This window comes from Sebastes umbrosus, chromosome 10 (genome assembly GCF_015220745.1).
Source record: "Sebastes umbrosus isolate fSebUmb1 chromosome 10, fSebUmb1.pri, whole genome shotgun sequence".
NCBI lineage: Eukaryota > Metazoa > Chordata > Actinopteri > Perciformes > Sebastidae > Sebastes > Sebastes umbrosus.
This window is the reverse complement of record NC_051278.1, coordinates 33,847,323-33,872,038: the sequence shown is the minus strand read 5'-3', so window position 1 is coordinate 33,872,038 and position 24,716 is coordinate 33,847,323. Positions and strand designations below refer to the sequence as shown.

The 24,716-nt window shown below is 43.2% G+C and overlaps 1 protein-coding gene across 5 annotated transcripts in view; it reads right to left on the bottom strand.

Moving 5' to 3' along the window:
* Nucleotides 1-1,081: 1,081 nt before the first annotated feature.
* The window catches only part of si:dkey-191g9.5 (rap1 GTPase-GDP dissociation stimulator 1), a 147,726-nt gene continuing 124,091 nt past the window's right edge, over nucleotides 1,082-24,716 (bottom strand). For 2 of the 5 annotated variants that reach the window (XM_037781474.1, XM_037781476.1), the window contains exons 11-14: nucleotides 12,408-12,547; nucleotides 11,304-11,430; nucleotides 8,519-8,647; nucleotides 1,082-1,633 (exon numbers count right to left, since the gene is read on the bottom strand). In XM_037781474.1, coding sequence (XP_037637402.1) covers nucleotides 1,506-1,633; nucleotides 8,519-8,647; nucleotides 11,304-11,430; nucleotides 12,408-12,547 — 524 coding nt within the window. In that variant the 3' untranslated portion in view covers nucleotides 1,082-1,505. Of the gene's footprint in view, nucleotides 1,634-8,518; nucleotides 8,648-11,303; nucleotides 11,431-12,384; nucleotides 12,548-24,716 lie in introns of those variants that run through there. The other 3 variants (XM_037781477.1, XM_037781479.1, XM_037781478.1) reach the window with 3 other exon arrangements.

The window sequence follows — 24,716 nt, the reverse complement described above, 5'->3', positions numbered from 1 at the left end:
TACCTGTATTTACCCTCTGTCTGAAACGCTCAGTTTTAGCGCATTTTGACGGAATTGCAACAGAATTGCATTGCTAGGCAACAGTTTGGGTCCATGTGTACTTCCTGTCAGCTGATGACATTCACATACACTGCAACCAGGAATAAACTGGGACACATTTAGAATGTTTAAGTTTAAAATTGTGTAAAGGGTCTAAATTGTATATTCATGACATCACGCATGGGCAGAAATCCTGACAGCTTGTTTCAAATGCAGAGTTTCTGAATACGGGCTGTGTGTATTTTCCTGTGGATTGAGTGTTTCGGTACTTTCACAGTATTTATATAGGACTTAAACCTGCTTTATAATGAAAAAAAAACATGAAAATCTCACTTTTTTATAATATGGGACCTTTAAATGAAAGCATTAAATAATTTGACTCTCTACTAGTGGAGGCCAAAGAAGGTGATGTCAGTCTATCTGTCTATTCACCGACCGCTTTGGTCCAGAACAAGATACCACAAAACTACTGGCCAGATAGGTTTTTTGAAAACTTAAGACTGGATTTTCAATAACATACTGTATTTTGTGGATATTCATGATCCCCAGAAGATGAATACGTCTGATTTTGCAGACAGCCACCATGAAAGCCCTTTGCACACTGGGCCATTTTGTGTGATTAATTCACATATCAATACATTTTTCCGAACTGTTATACTTTAACTGTTGTACTTTAACTTTTATACTTTAACTTTTATACTTTAACTGTTATACTTTAACTGTTATACTTTAACTGTTGTACTTTAACTGTTATACTTTAACTTTTATACTTTAACTGTTGTACTTTAACTGTTATACTTTAACTTTTATACTTTAACTGTTGTACTTTAACTGTTGTTCTTTAACTGTTGTACTTTAACTGTTGTACTTTAACTGTTATACTTTAACTGTTGTACTTTAACTGTTGTACTTTAATTGTTGTACTTTAACTGTTGTACTTTAATTGTTGTTCTTTAACTGTTGTACTTTAACTGTTGTACTTTAACTGTTGTACTTTAATTGTTGTACTTTAACTCTTGTACTTTCACACAGAACATGAACATTTCGGGGCAAAAAAGCGATGTCTTTATTTTTCAGAACAAGGTTGATTTTTCTGAGCTTTTGCACTGCGTATAAAGGCATCAACTAATCACGTTGTGCGTAGTCTCGCATAGCCAGACCCATCTCCACAGCACTGTCAGTGCTAAAGAAAGTTCTGGCTCCACACATTCTCATTCTCGTATATCGGGAAAACACGCCCTTGCTTGTTTGTATTTCTTTAAACCTGGTAGATTGCAATGGAAAATGATTGGTTTTGCTTGTCCTTAATTAGTAATTATTGTCACACAACAGGAGACATTTTGAGAAGCCATTTCAGTATATAGAAGTATCTGTGCAGTAAGATCATTTGAATCAAAGTATGCCGTTGAATAAGCAGGATGAATCCATACATCAGATCAGATCCTGGGTTGCTGCAGCGTGCTGGTTTAGCTGGTGTCACTGAGAGTGGCCAGTATGGAGCTGGCCTGCGAGGCAAGTTTACTGCTGCTGTGAACCGTAAGTTTACTGAGGCTTTCCTTCATATTCACAGAGTTCAACTCCACCTTCATCACACCTAGGGCAGACAAGGATGGAGAGAAGAAGAGAGAGAAGTGTGAGAAGGATTGCAGCCAGTAGTGGAGGTACATATTATTGTATTCTCTGAACAGCTGTGTTGTGTGCATGTGTGGATTGTGTGTCTTATGATGTTTCCATCTGTCTTTTAAAATGAGCAACATAACACAAGAGGCTTTTTTCTCAAGAGCACAACAGAAGAATAGACACACTCATGCCGTCAGGACTTGTGATCATCAGTTCAACAGGCCATAGAAAGAACCAGGGTGGCAACATCCCAGCTGACTGACAATGCTGCTCAACTGTCTGAAACTGCAGTCCTTCTTATGGTCACTGGAGGCTGGTTCCAACCAGACATCAACTGTACTGAGAACACCCAACTTCTCTCTCAAGACAAAAAGAAATATCAGTGTCTCAATAGTGAGTTTCAATACATCTTCATGTGTCTTTCTGACCATTTTATTAATTATTTAGGTATTCAATTTAAAGAAGGAATAAGGTGGCTACTGCCTGCTTGTCTCTTCTTAGCTTCACTCAGGCTTCTGGGAATCGAGGTCTGTGTTGTAAAACATCCATTCAGAAATCTGTGGGTCCTACCAGTGACTGTCAACCTTTGTTTTTCTATCCCCGTGTCATAACTGGATGCCGCGTGAGTGAGCATCAGCGACAAAATCAGCCTGATCACATTGTTTTCTATTGGAGTGCTCTTACTGGCTGTGAGCAACGCGGTGCGACGCAGCACGACGCAGTACTGTTGCTCGTGTTGAGAGTTCTGAAACCTGGACGAGGAACCGCTGATTAGTTTATATAAAATGAGCCGTCAGGGGAGAAAACCGGGTCAATTGTCCTGGAAGTAAATGAGGACATTGAGCACAAGTATTGATAATCGCAGTTATATGCGATGTATTCACCAGAGAAAAATATTATGAGGTACCTGGTGTCAAGACATGTGACAGCCCCCTGACTAATGGTTCATACTAAACACAAACACACAGCACAAAAGAGACAACTATAGAAACTCAGGGAAATATGAGCTGTCACTACAGTATCTCAGTAAGAAGCCACGTTTTGATCCGCTCCCATTAAACGTCTGTGTGTTTTTAATCTAGCTCAGTAGAAAAAACGGAGAGAAAGTACAGTAGGCCTACAAATCAGGTGCATTAAGACCGAAGAGAGGACCAAGAGAGTCAGAAAAGCAGCTTGTGCTCCTCTTACATCTCACTTCTTCTACCTGTTTGGATTATTTTGTTCAGTATTGTGGAAAACACAATGGACTAATGTTACACTACAGCAGGCTGAGCAGGGACAACAACTGGTGAGCCAAACATCCACATTTAGTATTTATTAACTTAAATTGTTGTTCTGAAGACATCAGTCAGAATGTTCGATTAATGTGTTGTTTAACTGCCTGGCTACTGTATCTCTGCACCTGTCTGTGTCACTGCCTGTGGTGTTGTCGCATCCCGAGTAGGAGCAAGATGCACGGCGGGCTATATTGTATGTCATTTCCAGTAAATATCACAATATAAAACGTGTTTCTGTTTTAAAAGGTAGGCTACAAACATAGATAGAAAGTACTACTAACCCATCTGTGAAGTGGTTACGTCCGGTTACGTCTTCAGGCTGATATGGAGCACACGGCTGATATGTATGTGGTTTACATGACGTAGGACAGAAGTGCATCATTTAACGGATTCAGTGTGGACAGAGAGCGTCAGATGCTACGCGATGCGGTGTGATAGTCAGATACTCACGTCCAGTTATGACACGGTGTATGATTGGACTACACCTGAGAGAGAGAAGACTAATGTAAGGTCAGGGTTCAACATGTGGTGGTTGGATCACTCTTGTTGAGAAGAAACAGCCAGATGGAGATGGATAACTTCACTGTTCACACTTTATCAGTTTCACAACAACAAGGAGGATGGAAAGAGGAGATGTCACGCGTCATCAACCCGTCATATCTTTGGGGTACAGCACATGCACAGTAAAATCTCGCCTGCACTCTCTGAAATTGAGCCAATCGCAACGCACGACTGCAGCTTCACTTACACTGCACATGTGTTATAACCCCGTACCCCAAGACCTATGTACCAGCCTCTTTCAATAGGCCTTGGTTCCTAACTCACATGTGACTGAACTAACCAATCACAAGCTAGGAGGACCTAGACTGAGGTAAATGTGAGATTCGTAGGTGTGAGAATGTGAGAAATGTAGATTCAGCATATTATTGTAACCGATTAAAGTATGAACATGTATGTAACAGAATGTAAATAATGAACTGTGTAAACATAACTCACCATTAACTCAGATATATGAATTAACCTCACATCTGAACTATACATTTCCTCCCTTGCTCACAAAAGAAACGTCCTCGTTTCACATATGCAGAAACAAGTAACTGCTAATCAACAAAGATCAAAGCAACAGTCTCATTTCAGAACACAGTCCAGGTGTGGCAGAGGGGACAGAGTCAGACTGGCTAATTAGCACTTGGCCAGATGGGGAGCAGTCAAACCCTGAGTCGATAGTGGTGGAGGTGGGTGGGGACAGTGGGCTGGGGGCTGGCAGATCTGAGGGGCCAATGAGGGAGCACCGCTGCAGCCAGGTATTTTGTAGCTCTTCCTTGCTGCAGACTTTGAAGGTTTGAAGGGCAAAGGCACCTGACAATGCAGGTAAGTAAGGGAGTTGGGGCTGAAACTTGTTGTAGAGCGAGGGCTGGTGTTGTAAGCCAAAGCAGCTTGGATAAGGCAGTCATCCAATTCACCAGGCTGCTAAAGAAGTGATTTAGGGCGTTTTCATATTAGGTACGATTGATCCGTACCGTGCCCGAGTACGATTGCCCCCCCCCTCTCCGGTCAGCTTTCACATTAGTAAAGTTGTTCCGTACCCGAGTACACTTGCGTCATCATCCATGTGTATTTGTATATGTTGAGATCAGCTGTTCTAGCAGCGTAGTATCATAAAACACTTCATTCAAACTGGACAGAAACTAAATAAAACTCACCAATACTGTTGTCGTTAGTCTTTCCAACAATCACCAACTCTGGTTTGATCTAAATAAACTCTGATTTCACAGAGTTTGATGTGAAAACTCCCCCCCCCGACCTCGTCTCTCTCTCTCTCTGCCCGCTGAGCAGCTGAGCGTCTTTCGTTCTTCAGAGACAGACCATTAAATCAGCTAAATAAAATAACAAACATCGCCCGACCCGAGCGCCTATTGTCTATATTTTAAGGAACCTCTCGCCGGCCTTCCCGCTGTATCATCCACGGCGGTGCAGCTCAGAGGATGAGATCGGTGCATGATGTGCGCAGATACAGACATAGATATGAAACTGTTTTATGTATACCGATATCGGAGGAGACCGGAGGCGTTGAAAACAGCCTGACCTTTCAAAACTACTCGCTAACTGCTAACATTACTCGCGTTTAATAGCTGTATTCACACTTCCGTGTTTCGGTACGGTTGGCTTTCACACCTGATGGAACCGTACCCGAGTCCACATTATCCGTACTCCAGACCACGTTTTCAAGTGGACTCGGGTACGGATCGACGAACCGTGCCAGAGTACGGTACGGAGCGTTCACATTAATCAATCGAACTGGACTTTGAGGACAAGTGTACTCGGATCCGGGCCCGGGTCCCTGATGTGAAAGCGCCCTTAGCTAACTGATCACTGAGTGTTCTGTTGAATCTCTCAACCATGCTGTCACACTGAGGATGATACAGGCTGGTTTGTGTGTTCTGGATGCCCAGCAGTTGACACAGGTGTTTCACCATAACCTGTGTGCAGCATTTCTGGAATACAGATGATGTTCACAGATGAAGTTTTCAAACAATCATTTTGTGACTATTGTGGAGCGCTGGTCTGGAATGGCATAGAGGTTGACATACTTGGAGAAATAATCTTGAATGACAAGCACATACCCGTTGCCACGACTTGTGATGGGAAGCTCAAGTATGTCAGCGTGACCTTTTGGAATGGCTCAGTAGAAACAGTTGTTTTCATTGGAGCTCTCTGGTGAGGTGCAGGTCCCCGTCTTGCATCACATGGAGGACATTGCTTAATTGCTTACACAGCATCTTGATGTCACGTGACATGAATGGCCAGAAGCACAGTTGCTGAGCACATTTCAGGACTTTATCTGCAGACAGATGTGCAGCTGCTGGATTTTCATGCAGCATCTGTAGAACTGTGTCTTTGAAGGCATGAGGGACAACAACTTGATGCAGCACTGACCTGTGGATGGTTTGAAAACTTTACGACAGAGCAAACCATTATGAAAGGTAAGCCTGTGATACCCTGGTCAAAGTGCTTTCTCAGCAGGTGTGTGTTTTTTCATGCGTCGCTCTGGTGGTTTCTGACCTTTAGCTTCCCAGCTAATGACCTCTGACAGCATGGAGTCTTGTTGCTGTTCCCTTTTCAGATGGTCCTCAGAGAGCTGAAGCATGAATATGGAGGAGACAGACTGTGTAAGCACACTGTTAGTCTGGACCAGGAGGCTGTGGTCTAGTCAGATTATAGGAAACTGGCTTTGGATCAGCATCACAGGAGCTGTGGTGATGTACAGAACTGACTTACAGGACTGAAGTGTCTCTTGCCAGATTGTAGACTGAAAGCAGGTGTGCAGTAGGCGCTTTGCTCTGTAGGCCTGGTGTCAGCAGGTCGATGGGACATTGCATCTGCATTGAGGTGACTGTGCCATCTTTGTAAATAACAGTCCGTTCAAAAGGCTCAAGTTTAAGAGACCGGCGTGCAAGACGACAAGTTCTGTCATTGCCAATGGATATTTTACTGACACCCAACGGCCTTCTCAACGGCTCTCTGGGCCGTCCTCCGGAGAGTTTCTGCCCATCTACCTGCCCCCAGACCATCCGCCTAAGTTTCCCTGCTCTGCTCTGCCCCCAGACCATCCGCCTGAGTTTCACTGCTCTGTTCTGCCCCCAGGTTGTCTGCATGAGTTTCCCTGCTCTGCTCTGCCCCCAGGTTGTCTGCATGAGTTTCCCTGCTATGCTCTGCCCCCAGGTTGTCTGCCTGTGTTTGCCTGCTCTGCCCTGCCCCCAGGTTGTCTGCCTGAGTTTCCCTGCTCTGCCCTGCCCCCAGGTTGTCTGCCTGAGTTTCCCTGCTCTGCCCTGCCCCCAGGTTGTCTGCCTGAGTTTCCCTGCTATGCTCTGCCCCCACGTTGTCTGCCTGTGTTTGCCTGCTCTGCCCTGCCCCCAGGTTGTCTGCCTGAGTTTCCCTGCTCTGCCCTGCCCCCAGGTTGTCTGCCTGAGTTTCCCTGCTCTGCCCTGCCCCCAGGTTGTCTGCCTGAGTTTCCCTGCTCAGCCCTGCCCCCACGTTGTCTGCCTGAGTTTCCCTGCTGTGCCCTGCCCCCAGGTTGTCTGCCTGAGTTTCCCTGCTGTGCCCTGCCCCCGGGTTGTCTGCCTGAGTTTCCCTGCCCTGCCCTGCCCTGCCCCCAGGTTGTCTGCCTGAGTTTCCCTGCTCTGCCCTGCCCTCGGGTTGTCTGCCTGGGATCTCATGCACTGCCCCTTTCCAGCCTCCAGGCTACCTGTTCCTCAAATCATGTCTGGTTTACTTCCGGTCTTTGTGTTTTCCCGTATCTGTGATTGTCTGCCCCGCCCTGACTTGCTTCACCTGTGTCTAACCATCCTGTATTTAGTCTTTGTGCTTTTCCTCTTTCAGTATCCTGTCGTCTGCCTTTGTCTGTCGTTTGTCCCTGCCTTGTTGGATTCCTGCCGTATTCCTAGTTGACTTATTTGTCACGTAACTTATGTATTTAAGTAACATCACTTCCATAGTTCTTTAAACCTAAAAGTAGACTTCTATCTGTCTATTTATCTATCTATCTATCTATCTATCTATCTATCTATCTATCTATCTATCTATCTATCTATCTTCTATCTATCTATCTATCTATCTATCTATCTATCTATCTATCTATCTATCTATCTCATTTCCATTCTGTCTGTGGAATACTACAATGGGCGGAGAATGGAATTAGGGCAGTTCTATTCACTATATATTTACTATACTGTCTGTGTGTCTGTGTGTCTGTCTGTCTATCGGTCTCTCTCTGTTTCAGTGTAACGGATAGCGCCGCTCCTACACACAACAAACAGCGCTGTCCATGGCTCCAAAACAAGTTAAGCAATATTCACATCATGTATCTCAGCCAATAATAATGTTTTTGCTATTTTTCTATAGATACATAAAGATTAAACAGAGGGGGCAAAATATACAACTGACGGGGCTAAGCCCCCTTAAGATCCCTTGTGGCAGTAGAACTAAAATTGCTATGTGCATGTGATTCAGGCGCATGCATGTCAATGAGCCGGGCATCACACGTCAAGTTCGCACAGGAGCTCACAACCCCCTTTCGACGGCCCTGTGTGACCACAGATATTCTTTGATCATTTGTGATTTCGAGCTGGAAGCTGAAAATACAATGACCAATGTGTAGGACCTAAGTGGATTTATTGGCAGATCTGGAATATAATGTTCAGAATTATGTTTTCATTAGTGTATAATCACCTGAAACCAAGAATCGTGTTTCTGTTTGCTTAGAATGAGCCGTCTAATCTCCATAGGGAGCAGGTCCTCTTCACGGAGTCCTCCGTATTGCTCCTCCATGTTTCTACAGTAGTAGTAGCAACCAAACTCTGGCTCTAGACAGAGACTTTCCCCTTTTACATTACCTGGAGGCCACCGTAGTTCTCCAACATGCTCGGAGAGGGAGGGGGCAAGCGATCTCACTGTTGGATGCCAATAAATCCTACACATTGCTCCTTCAATGCGCCACTGCAGAACACTGCAGATTGCACAGATGTTGCTGAAAGACATGCTGAAAATAATTTCTGTGAATGTGTGTAAAGTCAAACACATACTGGAGTTAGCCAGGCTGCAGATGAGACCTAAAGCACTGAACTTGACTTCGACTGCCCCTACAGGATCCTCCAACATCTTTTTCAGCATGGACAACAGCTCCGCCTCCCCAAACGGGTCCTTCATCGACTCTGTGGTCACAAACATACAAACATATAGATAAACACACATATACATGCATACATGAAGGTGTCATGACATTAGGTCATGAAATAAACCCAAAGAGTTAGTAGTTTGAAGTGGTTAGTCCTCTGTATTCCTTGGTGTAGCCCATTGATTGCATCTGCCTGCATCTATGTCATTACGCGCTCTAGAGTGACCCTAAGGGTTCACGTCTCCATTTGTTTTTGAAGTTTTGCATTCTCTTGCGATGTTTTTGTGTTCTCTTGATACTATAAGAAAACAGTTGCTCTCGGGTTTTCCCTGCTGTTTTTGTATATCCCTCTTATTTTTTGTTTGGTTTTAGCTTAAAGGAACAGTGTGTAGGATCTGGCGGTATCTAGCGGTGAGGTTGCAGGTTAAAAATCTCCAGTGTGCCAAGCGTGTAGGATTGCTACGGTGGCTTATGGCCCTCTCTGGAGCCAGTTGTTGTAAGAGTAGAGTGCTTAGAGTGTGTGCGTATGCGGGAAGTGAGTGGTGAAGCAAGAAAGAGAGGGCGGCACTACGTTATCGACTCCGGCCCGAGCAGGAAAAGTTAAGTTTGGTTTGTCCGTTCTGGGCTACTGTAGAGACTTGGAGGAGCAACGAGGCAGACTCATGTCTCATTCTGAGCTAACAAAAACACAATTCTTATTTTCAGGTGATTACACACTAAAGAAAACATACTTATTAATATTATATTCCATTTCCCATTTCTGCCGATAGATCCATCGAATTGTTCCTTTAATTGTGTAAAAAATAATGACGTTCTATCTTATCTTGTACTATCTTTGTAACAGTTGGTTCTTCGTTTCTGCATAATCCATTACAGTAGTGGAACACACAGCCAGTTGGGCATTATACATGTTTTTTTAGTCATGGGCTAATAATAAACCCTGGTTAGCCGAGGCGCAGCTGTCCAACCAGTGTGGTGCTGATTGTTACTCACACCCAGCAGCTCGTCATTCTTCTTCTCCACTTCTACATTAGTTAGAATCAAACAACAACGTACAATTTTCCTGACTTCTTTTTCGTGGGCTACAACTTATATAAAAACATCGGTTGGTTCTTATGAATTACCCTGTTTAAACTCGTAAAAGCTAAAAGCATTGTGAGCATGTTACAGAAAATCTAAAACTTCATTTAGAGTTGTGTTCCATATCCGTACATAGGTATAAACACACAAGCCTGTAAATGAGGAGTCATTATTGGAACAAGCAGCTTTACCACGTTCAAAACAACATGAAACCAAATGAAAGTATGTTTGTGCTGAACACTGATGGAATATCAGCAGGCTGAGAGTTACGGTTTATGCATCACACTGAATAAACCGAATCATGTTCTCAACCCTGTGAATGACTAAAGAAGCTGTGTGCATGTATCTGCTGCAGAGAGACGGAGGGATGGCCGAGGCCACGTTAAGAGTAGAGCAGTGTTCAATGTTTCTTGCTGTGCCAAAAGGTTCTCTGATCAGATTTATGTTGTAATAAACTTATATTCAAGTACAGACAACTGGGGTTCATCAAGGTATTCTTCTGCTTATTCATCAAGTGAAGATTGACCTGAAGTACAAGTTTTCCACAACACACTGTGTGACCAAATACTCTCCAACTATTTACAAACCCAGTGTCTGAACAAGGAAATAAAGATGATCAAATCTAAATATATTAACAGTCCACCAACACAGTCTAGTTACAAATTCACCATTTTGAGTTCCATGTACCTTTAAAAATATAAATATTATGTTCATTATGGTTGGAATATGTGTTAAGCTTATTAAAAAAGGAATTGCATCTTTTACAACGAAAATAGAAAAACAGTACATTGCACGGGAATGCAAAAAAAAGAAATCTGGCCCATTAGAGGTCAACGGGGTCGCCAGAAAACTGCTGGCATTGTATGTTTCTGAAAATCACGGGATAGGTTGAATGTGGACGTTTCCAAACCAAAAATATGTTTGATAAATACATTTTATGACGTTACTAGCGTAAATAAATAACAGCTGCCCTTAGAGGATCTTTTTATGTGACATTATGCAACTTTAGGTTTCACACAGCACAGGAACAGCGGTCTGCTGTGTGAAAGTTTGTTGACCCACCGGCCCGTAATGGATTGTCTTGCTTGTAATACACATTATTATACCACGTAACTTTCAACAACAGTCGCTGGATATACTACATCAACACCCCCGAAAACACAAAAAATAAACAAGGCAACAGTCAACACATTTGTGGTTTGCAGAAACGCACAATGCCAACATTGTTTATGGCGACTGGGCTGTGGAGGTTTGTGAGCACATTAACAGTTAAAGCTCTGGTCCTCTGACATGAGGAGTCTATGGAGTCACATCGGGGCCCTGAGGCTATTTATCAAGCATCTCGGAGTGTTCAAATGAGTCCTAATTGGCCAACAATTCTCAGAGAGACAGATCTTTGGTCCTATTTCTAGGCTTAGCAGGAACAACATTCTCCTCCTTCAGGATTTAAAAAAGCTACAGAGCTGTCCTAACCTGTTCCAGGGTCCAGGCAGGTCAGGTATGAAAGGAGAGACATGAACATACTTTTACACCTTCTACACTAGTCAAACCTTCTAGGAGTTATTCTGACATGCCCAGAACCTTTGTCTTTATAATCTCTGACATTACTTTACCAATGTCGATGGCAGACGCTATCGCCAGGGCAACCAAGGCCTCGTTCTGCATGATGACATGTTCACTTGTTGCCATGGAGATAAGGTGCCGAATTCCATCTGCTTTGGCCACAGCATGGACAACTTCCTGTCAGAGAGAGGATATTAGCTCATTATAGATGTTCAGTTAATGTGTGTGCACATTAGGGATGTCACGAGAACCGATACAAAGTTGATGCCCAAATTCTAAAAAAGTGACGCTACCCTTTTTCTACAATACCAAAGGTACCGTCCGATGCCTGTAATGGTCGCTGGTAGTGATGTGACAGTGAGGAAAACTTCCCACTGGTTAATAAACTCGTGACAACACCGGTTCTACCGATTACACCGGACATTTTACAAGAAAAGATGAAGGTCAACATGTGCAAAGCGCTGACTCTGATCTTTACTGTCGGTTGGCGGTGTGTCTGGCCTCTCCGGTAGAGCTTTTGCTGCGGGGCTCCGCTGCGGAGGTCTACCTGGCGCCGCTGCTCCGTGCACACCGGCTGTGACGGCTCCATCCGCATCACGGCGATTACCTCATTAACGTTCTGGTTCCCTTATAGCGTTGGGATTAAACGTGAAATATTGCCAAATAGGTGCGTATAGTTTGCTTTTCACTTCAACAATAAATCCTCTGCTCCTACTCCTACTACTCTGAGCTGAAGGACCAGATGCATTCACGGTCAGTATGTAGCATCCGTCGTCTGACTATTGATTGATAACATGCCGCTGATATGCCAAAATGAACTAAATGGGTCAATTATTTTTATTTGTTACTTAAAGGCTACATGCCTCTGTTTTTTGTAATGTTCAAATGTTTTTAATAAAAGCGCACGTGTTGAATTACAGTACAGGGGATTTATTGTTGTTGTTTTTTTTACCGTGGTATCGAATTGGTATCGAGAATCGTGGAAATTCACTGGTATTGGTATTGACTACTAAATTTCTGGTATTGTGACATCCCTAGTGCACATATATACTGTCATTACGTTAAACTGAAACACACTGGCTCGGATTACCAGGAACAAAGAAACTGCGTTTTAGCTCTAACTTGTGCTACCAGATGAGAATAAATGGGCTCACGGGGCTGCGGCTGTGTCTGATGAGGGCAGCCAGGAGGCGACTGGCTTCTCCTCGGACTCCTGCGTGGTCTTTGGCTTCACACCACTCCATGACCCGAGCCAGCAGCACGGCATCCCTCCCCAGCACCAGAGCTGCCTCCTCTGACACACACAGCATAGCAGAGAAAAGGGGAAATACATTTAAAAACGTTCACAGGAAGGCGTCAAATCAAAAACAATCAGGAAATATTATATTATATTATATATTATGAATATGGTTGCAACTGGGTGGCAGGGCGAAAAACCCTCGTCTGACGCCCAACTGGATGCGATGTGAAGAAGCGAACATTGGATTGTTTCAATCAGCGTGTGGTTGTCTGATGTATCTGGGACTTCCACAACACGTACATACTGTATACTATAATACTGCTTATTCGGGCCATGGTTGACGAAACGTTGTTGGTATCTATGTGGAGGTAGCCCCCTCCTCCTTTCCAACATGTCCAACAAACACAAAGGATACCGCAGTAAAAATTGAGCGAGTAACGCAAGGCAAAAACAATCTCTTAAATATATTATAATCAAACGGATTTCTCCCCCTGGGAACAGGAATGTTTAAACTGACCTCTGGGAACCCGTGATAGGACAGGCCACATGATCTATTGATTAATCACTAAAATAACAGGCTTGTGATAATAATAATCAGACCTTCTTGAACCCTCTGGTGCTGGGGGTCATATCCTTTCTTTCTCCTCTCTCTGTCTGTTTCTCTTTCTTTTATATTCTTTTATATTCCCCCCCCCACACACAAACCCAAACCCAGTGCTACTGTCTGTTGTGGTGTGTCACTGTTTGTATACTGTGTGTTAACCTCTGTTTATTTGTCTGTTAGATACCTAGAAGCTACTATTAAAGGTAGAACATGCAGCATCATAGGTCGGCCCCTCCTCAACGGCTCAACCAGGCGTGAATAATGAGATGGAGCGCGACCGAAGCAGTAAACACAAAGAAACAAGAGGTTATCTTCTGATTGTTGCATGGTGGTTGTGCTCTAAAGCACAAATAAACACACCTACACCTCCGTACACCTCCGCACAACCCTGCAGGAAGGTGCCATCGTGCCGGATTTTGAATGAATGCAGCCGAAGCGCAGGCTTCATTCGTGACCTCCTCCTGTGTGTATGTGTGTGAGTGGCTCACCCTGCTCAGGGAAACACTGTATGGGGCGTAAGCACATAAAAACACAGCTATGTAATAACCCCTTCTCATTCCAGGTTGAAATCAAGTAGCAACCTCCAGTACTGAGAAATGAAGCCATTGTGGAAGTGCCAAAAACTGCAGTTCCTCAAATGGTCACTTGATGCTGGCTCCAAAGGCGAGGCAATCCACATAGATCACCATGTTCGCAATGTTAAAGTCAGCGGGCAACCTCCGGGTCTGAGAAGTGAAGCCAATGCTGAAGTGCCTTAAACCTCCATTCTTTGTGATAGCCAGCAGGGGGCGACTCCTCTAGTTGTATAGAAGTCTATGAGAAAATGAGTCTACTTCTCTCTTGATTTATTACCTCAGTAAACATTGTACACATGAGTTGGTCTCAATCGCTAGTTTCAAGTCTTCTTCAATACAGCATGATGTTCATTTAGTAAATTATGGTTCCATTTAGAGTCAGATAGACCATAAAGCAGGGGATGCTTTGGGGCGGGGCTACACTGTGATTGAAAGGGTTGCTACCACGGCGTTGTCCAGTCTGGGAGTTGTCCGTGTTTTTGTCATACAACTTTAACCCTTTCACAGTGTGTTTTCACTTCATCACAGTTAATTGTAACCTTTTGGTCATCTAAAAATGTCTTATTCAGCGTTCAGTTGTGCTTAGCTCCACCCTCTCGAGTTACTTCTGGTTGCAAAAAACTAAGATGGCGACAGGCAAAATGCTGAACTGGAGACTTCCAAACGGCAATATGAACCAACCGTCATGGTGAATATCCTCTTATAGCCTATACAATCTATGGTTAAAATGACCAACGTTAGAGCAGAAATAAACATGTTTACAGCCTGTTACAAAAAAGAGTTTTGGTCTCTACAGCTAATTTCTCGTTCATGACAACTGTACGGGGGTGAATGTTTATATAACTCACCCATTTAAACTATATTTAGCCTTAAAGTTATTCTAAATGAAGGATGTGGCCGCTTTGAGTGACAGGTGAGTGCTGTCGCTAGCAGCTAGCTGCCTGTCACCCAGGCCCTCCTCAGCTCCACCTCTTTGCCCATTGTTGGGTTAGCCGGGAGTTAAGCTGTGTCGTCACTGCCAAGATGCAGACGGCTGAAGCCGCCTTCTTTGAGCTTCACAACGACTCTTCAGAAACCTAAGGGTGACGTCACGGGGACCATGTCCATATTTTATACAGTCTATGGTTGAAATACTGCTGCTTTGTATCATACAGACGCTAAAGGGGGCCTTCTGCCCTGGTATCAAACGCCGAGGGTTGAGACAAAGTGAATGGACTTGCATTTATATACAGTAGCTCCTTTGTATTCTTTCATGTCAGCATTCACTCATTCACACACGGATAGCTCAGCCTTCGGGAGCAGTTTGGGGTTCAGTATCTTGCCCAAGGACACTTTGACATGTGGACTGGAGGAGCTGGGGATCAAACCACAGCCCTTCCGATTGGTGGGTGACCCGCTCTACCTCTGAGCCACAGCTGCAGCAGTGGTATTTGACGACCTGAACGTGCTGCACACCATGCCCGATGTTATTGGCTGGGGGTTGCGCAGGGCCGCTGCTAGCCATTTGGGTGCCCTAGGCGTAATTGCTTTGTGGTGAAAAAAATAGATGTAAAAATAGGCGAGACCATGAATCTCTAGAAGAGACGCAGTCGAGCTGTGTGGCTGCTCTGACCTGTTAACATGGACGCCAAAATAAAAAACAACAATGGCAATGGAACAAACCACAGGATGATGGAGAAGGGGGTCACCATAATTAGGGCCCGAGCACCGACAAAGTCGGTCCGAGGACCTATTGTATTTCAAATGATTATTAGGGCCCGAGCACCGACAAAGTCGGTCCGAGGACCTATTGTATTTCAAATGATTATTAGGGCCCGAGCACCGACAAAGTCGGTCCGAGGACCTATTGTAATTCAAATGATTATTATTCTTATTAGGGCCCGAGCACCGACAAAGTCGGTCCGAGGACCTATTGTATTTCAAATGATTATTATTAGGGCCCGAGCACCGACAAAGTCGGTCCGAGGACCTATTGTATTTCAAATGATTATTATTCTTATTATTATTAGGGCCCGAGCACCGACAACGTCGGTCCGAGGACCTATTGTATTTCAAATGATTATTAGGGCCCGAGCACCGACAAAGTCGGTCCGAGGACCTATTGTATTTCAAATGATTATTATTAGGGCCCGAGCACCGACAAAGTCGGTCCGAGGACCTATTGTATTTCAAATGATTATTATTAGGGCCCGAGCACCGACAAAGTCGGTCCGAGGACCTATTGTATTTCAAATGATTATTATTATTAGGGCCCGAGCACCGACAAAGTCGGTCCGAGGACCTATTGTATTTCAAATGATTATTATTCTTATTAGGGCCCGAGCACCGACAAAGTCGGTCCGAGGACCTATTGTATTTCAAATGATTATTATTATTCTTATTAGGGCCCGAGCACCGACAAAGTCGGTCCGAGGACCTATTGTATTTCAAATGATTATTAGGGCCCGAGCACCGACAAAGTCGGTCCGAGGACCTATTGTATTTCAAATGATTATTATTATTCTTATTATTATTATTCTATTATGTCTTTGAGCGTGAAAACGAGGTGCTTGGGATAATGAACTTTTTTTGAAATTTTGCACACGTGTCAGACGTGCGTGAAATGAATATCTGATATGGGTTTCGTGCTCGGGTGTGGCAAATTGGCTCGCTAGCGCCCCCTATTGAGTAGCCCCGACGACACGTTTCTCCTAAATTTACAAAATTTGGTAGGTATATGTACCATGATGAGACGTAAATAAAACCCTCTTGGAGGTATACCGTAAACCCAACCGGAAGTCGGCCATATTGGATTTTATGGCGTTTTTCTCCATATCCAGGCGCTGTACTTTAACGAACTCCTCCTAGAGATTTAACCCGATCAACTTCAAATTTGGTCAGTAGTATCTTAAGACCTTTGGGATGAAAAGTTACTCAAAGATCAAAAAGTTATCGAGCTATGTTGCCGTGGCGTGGCGGCGAAAAAGCGCCTTTCGCCAAGAAACAGGAAGTTGTTGTAACTTTGACGTACATTAACCTATATGCTCCAAATTTCTCATGCCTGATAAAGGTCCCTGTCTGACGACATCCATATGCAAATTTTGACTCACAGTCATAGCGCCACCTAGTGGTAACAGGAAATATCATGTTTTACACATTGATGTACTCTGCCTCAGAAATTAATCACATCTACCTGAAACTTGCTCAGTAGTATCTTAAGACCTTTGGGATGAAAACTTATCAAAAGATCAAAAAGTTATCGAACTATGTTGCCGTGGCGTGGCGGCGAAAAAGCGCCTTTCGCCAAGAAACAGGAGGCTGTTGTTACTTGACTTTACATAGTCCAATCTGCTCCAAACTTCACAAGCTGGATAATGGACCAGGCCTGAAGACATATATGTGGTATTATGCGTGATAGTCATAGCGCCCCCTACAGGAAACAGGAAGTTGTTGTGAATTGGCTGTACATTGTCCAATCTTCCCCAAATTTGACATGTTTTATAAGAGTCTTGCCCTGAAGACATGTACGTGCCCCGACGTGCGCGTTCCCCCGACGTGCGCGCGTGGGCGAGGGCCCGATCATCGCTGCTTGCAGCTTTAATTATTATTATTATTATTATTATTCTTCCTTGTCTTTGCGCGTGAAAACGAGGTGCTTGGGATAATGAACGCGTTTTGAAATTTTGCACACGTGTCAGACGTGTGTGAAATAAATATCTGATATGGGTTTCGTGCTCGGGTGTGGCAAATTGGCTCGCTAGCGCCCCCTATAGAGTAGCCCCGATGACACGTTTCCCCTAAATTTACGAAATTTGGTAGGTATATGTACCATGATGAGACGTAAATAAAACCCTCTTGGAGGTATACCGTAAACCCAACCGGAAGTCGGCCATATTGGATTTTATGGCGTTTTTTTACCATATCCAGGCGCTGTACTTTAACGAACTCCTCCTAGAGATTTAACCCGATCAACTTCAAATTTGGTCAGTAGTATCTTAAGACCTTTGGGATGAAAAGTTACTCAAAGATCAAAAAGTTATCGAACTATGTTGCCGTGGCGTGGCGGCGAAAAAGCGCCTTTCGCCAACAAAGAGGAAGTTGTTGTAACTTTGTCGTACATTAACCTATATGCTCCAAATGTCTCATGCCTGATAAAGGTCCCTGTCTGACAACATCCATATGCAAATTTTGACTCACAGTCATAGCGCCACCTAGTGGTAACAGGAAATATCATGTTTTACACATTGATGTACTCTGCCTCAGAAATTAATCACATATACCTGAAACTTGGTCAGTAGTATCTTAAGACCTTTGGGATGAAAACTTATCAAAAGATCAAAAAGTTATCGAACCATATTGCCGTGGCGTGGCGGCGAAAAGCTTCTTCGCCAAGAAACAGGAAGTTGTTGTAACTTTGTCGTACATTAACCTATATGCTCAAAATTTCTCATGCCTGATAAAAGTCCCTGTCTGACACCATCCATATGCAAATTTTTACTCGCAGTCATAGCGCCACCTAGTGGTAACAGGAAATATCATGTTTTACACGTTGATGTACTCTGCCTCAGAAATTAATCACATCTACCTCAAATTTGGTCAGTAGTATCTTAAGACCTTTGGGATGAAAACTTATCAAAAGATCAAAAAGTTATCGAACCGTGTTGCCGTGGCGTGGCGGCGAAAAAGCTTCTTCGCCAAAAAACAGGAGGCTGTTGTTACTTGACTTTACATAGTCCAATCTGCTCCAAACTTCACAAGCTGGATAATGGACCAGGCCTGAAGACATATATGTGGTATTATGCGTGATAGTCATAGCGCCCCCTACAGGAAACAGGAAGTTGTTGTAAATTGGCTATACATTGTCCAATCTTCCCCAAATTTGACATGTTTTATAAGAGTCTTGCCCTGAAGACATGTACGTGCCCTGACGTGCGCGTTCCCCCGACGTGCGCGCGTGGGCAAGGGCCCGATCATCGCTGCTTGCAGCTTTAATTAGGGCCCGAGCACCGACAAAGTCGGTCCGAGGACCTATTGTAATTCAAATGATTATTATTAGGGCCCGAGCACCGACAAAGTCGGTCCGAGGACCTATTGTAATTCAAATGATTATTATTCTTATTATTATTCTTATTATTATTCTTATTATTATTATTCTATTATGTCTTTGAGCGTGAAAACGAGGTGCTTGGGATAATGAACTTTTTTTGAAATTTTGCACACGTGTCAGACGTGCGTGAAATGAATATCTGATATGGGTTTCGTGCTCGGGTGTGGCAAATTGGCTCGCTAGCGCCCCCTATTGAGTAGCCCCGACGACACGTTTCCCCTAAATTTACGAAATTTGGTAGGTATATGTACCATGACGAGATGTAAATAAAACCCTCTTGGAGGTATACCGTAAACCCAACCGGAAGTCGGCCATATTGGATTTTATGGCGTTTTTTTACCATTTCCAGGCGCTGTACTTTAACGAACTCCTCCTAGAGATTTAACCCGATCAACTTCAAATTTGGTCAGTAGTATCTTAAGACCCTTGGGATGAAAAGTTACTCAAAGATCAAAAAGTTATCGAACTATGTTGCCGTGGCGTGGCGGCGAAAAAGCGCCTTTCGCCAAGAAACAGGAAGTTGTTGTAACTTTGTCGTACATTAACCTATATGCTCCAAATTTCTCATGCCTGATAAAGGTCCCTGTCTGACGACATCCATATGCAAATTTTGACTCACAGTCATAGCGCCACCTAGTGGTAACAGGAAATATCATGTTTTACACATTGATGTACTCTGCCTCAGAAATTAATCACATCTACCTGAAACTTGGTCAGTAGTATCTTAAGACCTTTGGGAAGAAAACTTATCAAAAGATCAAAAAGTTATCGAACCATGTTGCCGTGGCGTGGCGGCGAAAAAGCTTCATCGCCAAAAAACAGGAAGTTGTTGTAACTTTGGCGTATAGTAACCAATCTGCTCCAAATTTCTCATGCAAGATAAAACGTACGTGAAATAAATATCTGATATGGGTTTCGTGCTCGGGTGTGGCAAATTGGCTCGCTAGCGCCCCCTATTGAGTAGCCCCGACGACACGTTTCCCCTAAATTTACGAAATTTGGTAGGTATATGTACCATGACGAGACGTAAATAAAACCCTCTTGGAGGTATACCGTAAACCCAACCGGAAGTCGGCCATATTGGATTTTATGGCGTTTTTTTACCATATCCAGGCGCTGTACTTTAACGAACTCCTCCTAGAGATTTAACCCGATCAACTTCAAATTTGGTCAGTAGTATCTTAAGACCTTTGGGATGAAAAGTTACTCAAAGATCAAAAAGTTATCGAACTATGTTGCCGTGGCGTGGCGGCGAAAAAGCGCCTTTCGCCAAGAAACAGGAAGTTGTTGTAACTTTGTCGTACATTAACCTATATGCTCCAAATTTCTCATGCCTGATAAAGGTCCCTGTCTGACAACATCCATATGCAAATTTTGACTCGCAGTCATAGCGCCACCTAGTGGTAACAGGAAATATCATGTTTTACACATTGATGTACTCTGCCTCAGAAATTAATCACATCTACCTCAAACTTGGTCAGTAGTATCTTAAGACCTTTGGGATGAAAACTTATCAAAAGATCAAAAAGTTATCAAACCATATTGCCGTGGCGTGGCGGCGAAAAAGCGCCTTCGCCAAGAAACAGGAAGTTGTTGTAACTTTGTCGTACATTAACCTATATGCTCAAAATTTCTCATGCCTGATAAAAGTCCCAGTCTGACACCATCCACATGCAAATTTTTACTCGCAGTCATAGCGCCACCTAGTGGTAACAGGAAATATCATGTTTTACACATTGATGTACTCTGCCTCAGAAATTAATCACATCTACCTCAAATTTGGTCAGTAGTATCTTAAGACCTTTGGGATGAAAAGTTATCAAAAGATCAAAAAGTTATCGAACCGTGTTGCCATGGCGTGGCGGCGAAAAAGCTTCTTCGCCAAAAAACAGGAGGCTGTTGTTACTTGACTTTACATAGTCCAATCTGCTCCAAACATCACAAGCTGGATAATGGACCAGGCCTGAAGACATATATGTGGTATTATGCGTGATAGTCATAGCGCCCCCTACAGGAAACAGGAAGTTGTTGTAAATTGGCTGTACATTGTCCAGTCTTCCCCAAATTTGACATGTTTTATATGAGTCTTGCCCTGAAGACATGTACGTGCCCCGACGTGCGCGTTCCCCCGACGTGCGCGCGTGGGCGAGGGCCCGATCATCGCTGCTTGCAGCTTTAATTATTAGGGCCCAAGCACCGACAAAGTCGGTCCGAGGACCTATTGTATTTCAAATGATTATTAGGGCCCGAGCACCGACAAAGTCGGTCCGAGGACCTATTGTATTTCAAATGATTATTAGGGCCCGAGCACCGACAAAGTCGGTCCGAGGACCTATTGTATTTCAAATGATTATTAGGGCCCGAGCACCGACAAAGTCGGTCCGAGGACCTATTGTAATTCAAATGATTATTATTAGGGCCCGAGCACCGACAAAGTCGGTCCGAGGACCTATTGTAATTCAAATGATTATTATTCTTATTATTCTTCTATTATGTCTTTGAGCGTGAAAACGAGGTGCTTGGGATAATGAACTTTTTTTGAAATTTTGCACACGTGTCAGACGTGCGTGAAATGAATATCTGATATGGGTTTCGTGCTCGGGTGTGGCAAATTGGCTCGGTAGCGCCCCCTATTGAGTAGCCCCGACGACACGTTTCCCCTAAATTTACGAAATTTGGTAGGTATATGTACCATGACGAGACGTAAATAAAACCCTCTTGGAGGTATACCGTAAACCCAACCGGAAGTCGGCCATATTGGATTTTATGGCGTTTTTTTACCATATCCAGGCGCTGTACTTTAACGAACTCCTCCTAGAGATTTAACCCGATCAACTTCAAATTTGGTCAGTAGTATCTTAAGACCTTTGGGATGAAAAGTTACTCAAAGATCAAAAAGTTATCGAACTATGTTGCCGTGGCGTGGCGGCGAAAAAGCGCCTTTCGCCAAGAAACAGGAAGTTGTTGTAACTTTGTCGTACATTAACCTATATGCTCCAAATTTCTCATGCCTGATAAAGGTCCCTGTCTGACAACATCCATATGCAAATTTTGACTCGCAGTCATAGCGCCACCTAGTGGTAACAGGAAATATCATGTTTTACACATTGATGTACTCTGCCTCAGAAATTAATCACATCTACCTGAAACTTGGTCAGTAGTATCTTAAGACTTTTGTGATGAAAAGTTACCAAAAGATCAAAAAGTTATCAAACCATGTTGCCGTGGCGTGGCGGCGAAAAAGCTTCTTCGCCAAAAAACAGGAAGTTGTTGTAACTTTGGCGTATAGTAACCAATCTGCTCCAAATTTCTCATGCAAGATAAAACGTGCGTGAAATAAATATCTGATATGGGTTTCGTGCTCGGGTGTGGCAAATTGGCTCGCTAGCGCCCCCTATTGAGTAGCCCCGACGACACGTTTCACCTAAATTTACGAAATTTGGTAGGTATATGTACCATGATGAGACGTAAATAAAAGCCTCTTGGAGGTATACCGTAAACCCAACCGGAAGTCGGCCATATTGGATTTTATGGCGTTTTTTTACCATATCCAGGCGCTGTACTTTAACGAACTCCTCCTAGAGATTTAACCCGATCAACTTCAAATTTGGTCAGTAGTATCTTAAGACCTTTGGGATGAAAAGTTACTCAAAGATCAAAAAGTTATCGAACTAGGTTGCCGTGGCGTGGCGGCGAAAAAGCGCCTTTCGCCAAGAAACAGGAAGTTGTTGTAACTTTGTCGTACATTAACCTATATGCTCCAAATTTCTCATGCCTGATAAAGGTCCATGTCTGACAACATCCATATGCAAATTTTGACTCACAGTCATAGCGCCACCTAGTGGTAACAGGAAATATCATGTTGTACACATTGATGTACTCTGCCTCAGAAATTAATCACATCTACCTGAAACTTGGTCAGTAGTATCTTAAGACCTTTGGGATGAAAACTTATCAAAAGATCAAAAAGTTATCGAACCGTGTTGCCGTGGCGTGGCGGCGAAAAAGCTTCTTCGCCAAAAAACAGGAGGCTGTTGTTACTTGACTTTACATAGTCCAATCTGCTCCAAACTTCACAAGCTGGATAATGGACCAGGCCTGAAGACATATATGTGGTATTATGCGTGATAGTCATAGCGCACCCTACAGGAAACCGGAAATGGTTGTATACTGCAACCAACCCTCTCCTAAATTGAAACAAAACACTGTCTGGGAAAAACTCTACATAAAAATACAATTAAAAATGAATATAATCTTTTCTTGTGGGTTAATCCGTGAGAAAAATACTAAGAACATATGAAGAAATACAAATCTTGTAACCTCCAATGATGAAACAAAACTTTTCCTTCGGCGGCTGGTTAGCTCAGGTTTAGCTCAGTCGGTAGAGCGAGCGCCCTAGCAGCGGTGGACCCGGGTTCGAATCCGGCCTGTAATCCTTTCGGCATGTCATTTCTCTCTCTCCCCCTTTCCAACACTCTATCCACTGTCCTATCAATAAAATACTTCAAAAATCACCCCAAAAAATAATAACTTTAAAACTTTTCCTTCTAACTTTTCCATATATATATATACATATATATATATATATTTTATATATATATATATATATGTATATATATATATATATATATATATAATATATACAATGTTAAGTTATATAAAAGTTAATGTCATGACGTTAATTGTAATATGTATAGTAAAAACACATCACGACAAGGACACATATTAGATTTGATATTAAAAGATCAAAAAGTTATCGAACCATGTTGCCGTGGCGTGGCGGCGAAAAAGCTTCTTCGCCAAAAAACAGGAGGCTGTTGTTATTTGACTTTACATAGTCCAATCTGCTCCAAACTTCACAAGCTGGATAATGGACCAGGCCTGAAGACATATATGTGGTATTATGCGTGATAGTCATAGCGCCCCCTACAGGAAACAGGAAGTTGTTGTAAATTGGCTGTACATTGTCCAATCTTCCCCAAATTTGACATGTTTTATAAGAGTCTTGCCCTGAAGACATGTACGTGCCCCGACGTGCGCGTTCCCCCGACGTGCGCGCGTGGGCGAGGGCCCGATCATCGCTGCTTGCAGCTTTAATTATTCTTATTATTATTATTTTATTATGTCTTTGAGCGTGAAAACGAGGTGCTTGGGATAATGAACTTTTTTTGAAATTTTGCACACGTGTCAGACGTGCGTGAAATGAATATCTGATATGGGTTTCGTGCTCGGGTGTGGCAAATTGGCTCGCTAGCGCCCCCTATTGAGTAGCCCCGACGACACGTTTCTCCTAAATTTACGAAATTTGGTAGGTATATGTACCATGATGAGACGTAAATAAAACCCTCTTGGAGGTATACCGTAAACCCAACCGGAAGTCGGCCATATTGGATTTTATGGCGTTTTTTTACCATATCCAGGCGCTGTACTTTAACGAACTCCTCCTAGAGATTTAACCCGATCAACTTCAAATTTGGTCAGTAGTATCTTAAGACCTTTGGGATGAAAAGTTACTCAAAGATCAAAAAGTTATCGAACTATGTTGCCGTGGCGTGGCGGCGAAAAAGCGCCTTTCGCCAAGAAACAGGAAGTTGTTGTAACTTTGTCGTACATTAACCTATATGCTCCAAATTTCTCATGCCTGATAAAGGTCCCTGTCTGACGACCATCCATATGCAAATTTTGACTCACAGTCATAGCGCCACCTAGTGGTAACAGGAAATATCATGTTTTACACATTGATGTACTCTGCCTCAGAAATTAATCACATCTACCTGAAACTTGGTCAGTAGTATCTTAAGACCTTTGGGAAGAAAACTTATCAAAAGATCAAAAAGTTATCGAACCATGTTGCCGTGGCGTGGCGGCGAAAAAGCTTCATCGCCAAAAAACAGGAAGTTGTTGTAACTTTGGCGTATAGTAACCAATCTGCTCCAAATTTCTCATGCAAGATAAAAC